This window comes from Citrus clementina, unplaced genomic scaffold (assembly GCF_000493195.1).
Source record: "Citrus clementina cultivar Clemenules unplaced genomic scaffold, Citrus_clementina_v1.0 scaffold_1, whole genome shotgun sequence".
In the NCBI taxonomy this organism is placed as follows: Eukaryota; Viridiplantae; Streptophyta; class Magnoliopsida; order Sapindales; family Rutaceae; genus Citrus; species Citrus x clementina.
Genome location: NW_006263303.1, coordinates 24,034,161 through 24,038,694, shown reverse-complemented (window position 1 = coordinate 24,038,694; position 4,534 = coordinate 24,034,161). Strand labels below are relative to the sequence as shown.

General features: G+C 31.9%; 1 protein-coding gene across 1 annotated transcript; it reads right to left on the bottom strand.

The window, feature by feature from the left end:
- Positions 1–2,530: 2,530 nt before the first annotated feature.
- LOC18054713 (heavy metal-associated isoprenylated plant protein 47) lies at positions 2,531–3,094 on the bottom strand. Its single transcript, XM_006452640.2, has 2 exons — positions 2,975–3,094; positions 2,531–2,877 (listed from the first exon to the last, which is right to left on the bottom strand). Exons 1-2 carry the CDS (start codon positions 3,027–3,029, stop codon positions 2,621–2,623), a joined length of 312 nt encoding a protein of 103 aa, XP_006452703.1. The 5' UTR covers positions 3,030–3,094; the 3' UTR covers positions 2,531–2,620.
- Positions 3,095–4,534: the final 1,440 nt, after the last annotated feature.

The window sequence follows — 4,534 nt, the reverse complement described above, 5'->3', positions numbered from 1 at the left end:
ATTAGTCGAGGTCCAATGTAATTTTTGGATACCAGATGATTTAATATAAAAAAAATTAATAAGAAATTTAAAGTGAGGTAATTTTCTTTTTTGTAAGAGAATTTCACGTTATAAGACGGAATGCAAATGCAATAGAATTGTTAATATTAAAATTGTGAAAGTAATGACTACGAAAATTAAAAAGAAAATAAGAATGCATGCACCCTGCTGAGGAGTGCTAGCGACAGTCGCCCTTGTCAGTCGCTAGCTTCTTCTTTTGCCACGCGTCCCATTATTTTAATATTTATGTAATTTTAATTTAATATTAAAATATTGATAATTTTTAATTTTATTTTAATATTATTATCTTTATATTGAACGAATTTACCATAATTTTATTATCCTCATCCTCCACCTCCCTCCAACTGTTTTTCTTTTTTTCCTGCTCTATACCCACTGCAACTTCTTCATTTTTTTCATCAGTTTCTTTTCTTTCTTTTTTTATTTTTTGAAAGCTTAAAAAATAAAAAATTCTGATATGGTATTTTTTTTTGGGTGTACACAGTGATAACTATATGATTAAGATAATTTTGTTATTTATTTTTTAAATAGAATATTTTTAAAATTTTATTTTTAAAATAGAAGGCAATTCACCAAGATTGAATTTCCAGTGAGTCTAATGCAAAAATCCTCTACTAAATCGTTCATCACTATCCTCATTTCCGTAGGCTAGAGAAGAAACTAATGAAAAAAATGAAGAAGTTGCAGTGGGTATAGAGCAGGGAAAGAAGAAAAACAGTTGGAGAGAGGTGGAGGATGAGGATATTACGATAAATTCGTTCAATATAGAGATAATAATATTAGAATAAAATTAAACGCTATTGATATTTTAATATTAAATTAAAATTACATAAATTTCAAAATAATGGGACGCGTGGAAAAGAAGAAGCTGGCGACTGACACAGATAAGGGCGACCGTCGCTAGCGCTAGCACTCCTCCAATTGGGCAGCTTAAACGGTTAAACCTACGTGATTCAGAAGAAAAGTCTAAACTCTAATTTGCTATTGGTCATGGAAATGAGAATTGATTTTGTCGACACGACTTTCATTAATTATTTTTGTCTTTGGTGTGTAGACTAGGTCCTTGAAAATTAAACGCACATGCATCAAGTTGTATTCATGATTTGACAGTTGACACACACACACACCTTCATATTTTTTCTTTCACATGAACGCGCTTTATAATTAATTGAACTTTAATATTATTAAATTATATAATTTAATAGTGAATTTAATACTAATTGTGTTAAATCATGTGGTTCAATAATGTGTTTATATGAAAAAAAAATAAAAGCACTTGCATGAGAAAAGGGGGGTGTGTATACATATACAGATACATGTGCAATTGTACATCTTGCCCAATTGTATATGTGGCGAGCTCTCATTGGGACTTTAGACCCTACAACAGAACTCCTCCAAATGAGAGCTCGCCAAGCAAACAATTATGGTGTGCGATTGTGGGTACTAGATCAATTTCATCTATATATGTAGTAAATTCTTACTAAGTGATTTCTTACTTTATTAAAGTGAGAAATTAATTAAGAGAGAGAGAGAGAGAAACATGCTTGAATACACTACAAGAAAAAATATAATGCATTAGTGTGTGTGTGTGTTTTTTTTAATCTTTTAGTTTATCTCTCACTTTAATAAAATAAGGGATTTGTACAGGATTGTGAGGATATAACGAAACACGATCAGTCAACATAATTTGGCTATATCGACATTGTATACATTTTGGATTAAGATCCTCTTTTAATATGAACTTTTTAGAAGTTTACGTGTTGATCGGTGGTTAATAAATAAATAAAAATTAAATCTTATTTATACAATATTCCTACAAGATACATGGTAAAAGATTTTTAAAAATTTCAAGAGAGCTAAGATTAAAAGATGATCCGAATCTATATACTTTATGATGACAATAATACTTGCCATATATCAATGTCATAATAACATTGATTTTTGGCTCGTAAAGATCCTCAATTCTCCATTGTTTTGATTGAAAAGATCTTCAACATCATCAAAAAGTGATTCTTATAAATATTATGAACGAAATTTTTTTGACTTAAAATATGGAAAATTATAATTGTGAATGAAACTGTTTTGCCTTAAGACATGGAAAATTTAAGTAAATATACACTTCTAGAGGAAAAGAAAAGTTTTTAATCAGACAAGTATATATTGCCTTCACGAGGTCAACTGGTCAACAACAAGCCAAGTCCACATATGGCGACTGAGTCGTTTGGAATTTCCATGTAGCAATGAAAAAGTCTTCAATTACGAAAAAACCCCATTTGCCTAACCTACTAACACGTACGAGACTCGATACGTCACACTAGAACGTCTATTTTTGTGAATTAATCGAATGCTCTAGACGTGTAGAGCCAAGATTCACTCAAACATGACATCTTGATAAGTGTACAAATTACAAAATATTAACTCTCGATAACGAGAAGTTAAGCACAAAACTCAACTAAAATCCTAGCAGGGTTACAACAGATCGATGTTCAAATAAACGTTGAATATACAGGAAATGATATGCATATTTTTATTATAAGATTGTCACAAGGTCGAGCATCTTTCAATTCCAATAGGGATGATCATGAATCATCTTATAATACACAGGGCGCTGTGGATATCCGCTACTGCCATAGCTTGATGAAGCATAGCATGTATCTTCCTCATCCTCATTTTTATTTTTCATTTTCTGTGCACTTTCTAAGGAGGCATTGCCAACTTTATTCCTTAATGCTGTTGTCAGTTTGATTGGATCAATTCCATCTCCGATCACCATCACTCGATCTTTATCCGGCCCTTGGATTACTATCGATGTTACACCTGTTTAATGAACATAACAAACTAATATGATAAGTAAACTTGATTATGATTATTAATCATGATTACTAACAAATTAAGGTCATATCACGCTATTTACCGTTTGCTTTGGCGATAATCTTCATGACTTTGATTCTGCATTTTTCAGGGGTCATTTGCACCTTTATGACTATCCTTTGCTGCACAATTATGTAATAAGAATTGAGATGTACTAGTGTACGTTAACTCTAGCCACTAGCTACAATGATAAATGTGATGAGTGTACATAATATATACAGTCCATTAGAAGCTACCTAGGATCCTTCCTTTAATTTAAAATTTCGGTAACGCGGTTGGTTAAATGGTTATGATAGTTCCGATAATTAAAATATGTTAATATATTGATCAATTAATTGTTTCCACGTTACACGGTTCAACAGACCGTGTCATATATATGTTTATTCCTACCCCTTTTAAATTTTCCTACCATTCCAACTAAAGAGTATTACTAAATTCTTTGTATATATCCCAGTTCCATTTCCATATAAGATTCTTATATGATCACTTGCGTGACATTGTCTGTTGATTGTTTGTACGAATATCATTCGACCTTTTTATAAAATAAACTTTTTCTTCTTCTTCATTAATTATTATATATTTTTAATTATTATTTGGGGTGGTAAAATATCTACAGTGATCGAGAGAAAAAAATTATTAATGAAAAAATAAAAACTTATTTGAGTACAAGACGAGTAATTAAGAAACTGGCCAACAATTTACAACTCGTATGTATATGTCAACTAACGTGGTAAATAGACTGGTAGTTTCATATTGGAAACACACTGCGTCATGTGAGTTTCATATTAACAATTTGTCTGTACTTACGACTCCATCTCCGTTTCACAATGTCAATTAATTAATGTCAGTAATTTTAGATAGGATTTCTAAAAGAAAAAAAGATATAAATCTTGCATGATCAATAAAACGGAAGCCATAATTGATCGATCTTGATTAATTATGTTTACATTTATAGGGTTAGAGAATTACTTTAATTTCTTGATGAGGATCTATAGGGAGTGATTGCAATCTTCTTTGCTATCTTCAATTCTTGATCCGTACATATGTTCAGTGTTAGAACCGACAAGGTCTCCTAGATTTCTTCCTCTCTTAGTTAATTTATTTACAAGCGATTTTTATGCTCCGTCTAGATTCATGGTAAAGTTTAGCCAATTAGCCGCAAGCCCGCACCATTTATGAACACACTTAATATCAATCATATATATTGTGAGGTGATGAATCATGTTTGGTTTCCAGAAACGGCTGCGTTTTGGAACTGTAAAAGCTTCATTAGCTCACGTGCTGCTCAGCTGACTTATAACAGAAAACGATTTAGTCGAAACGACAGGGATGGAGCGCGTTTTACATATCAGTTTAAGTAACCACGTGAGGAAGCATGTGATGAAGGTTGTTCCGAGTTCGTTAAAGGTTGTTAACCACGTGTCAACTATATGTACAATATGGAAATCAAGCTGGCTATCCAAACAGAGTATAAAGGTTGGTTTTTGGGGCAAGTTCAGATTCGATTCGTGAGTCTTGCAGTGAGGGTTTTGTGTGAGAGAAAGTATTAACTTGTTCAATGTAAAGTCTGGTGTAAGGCTCGTAACAATCTCCATTGTGATCA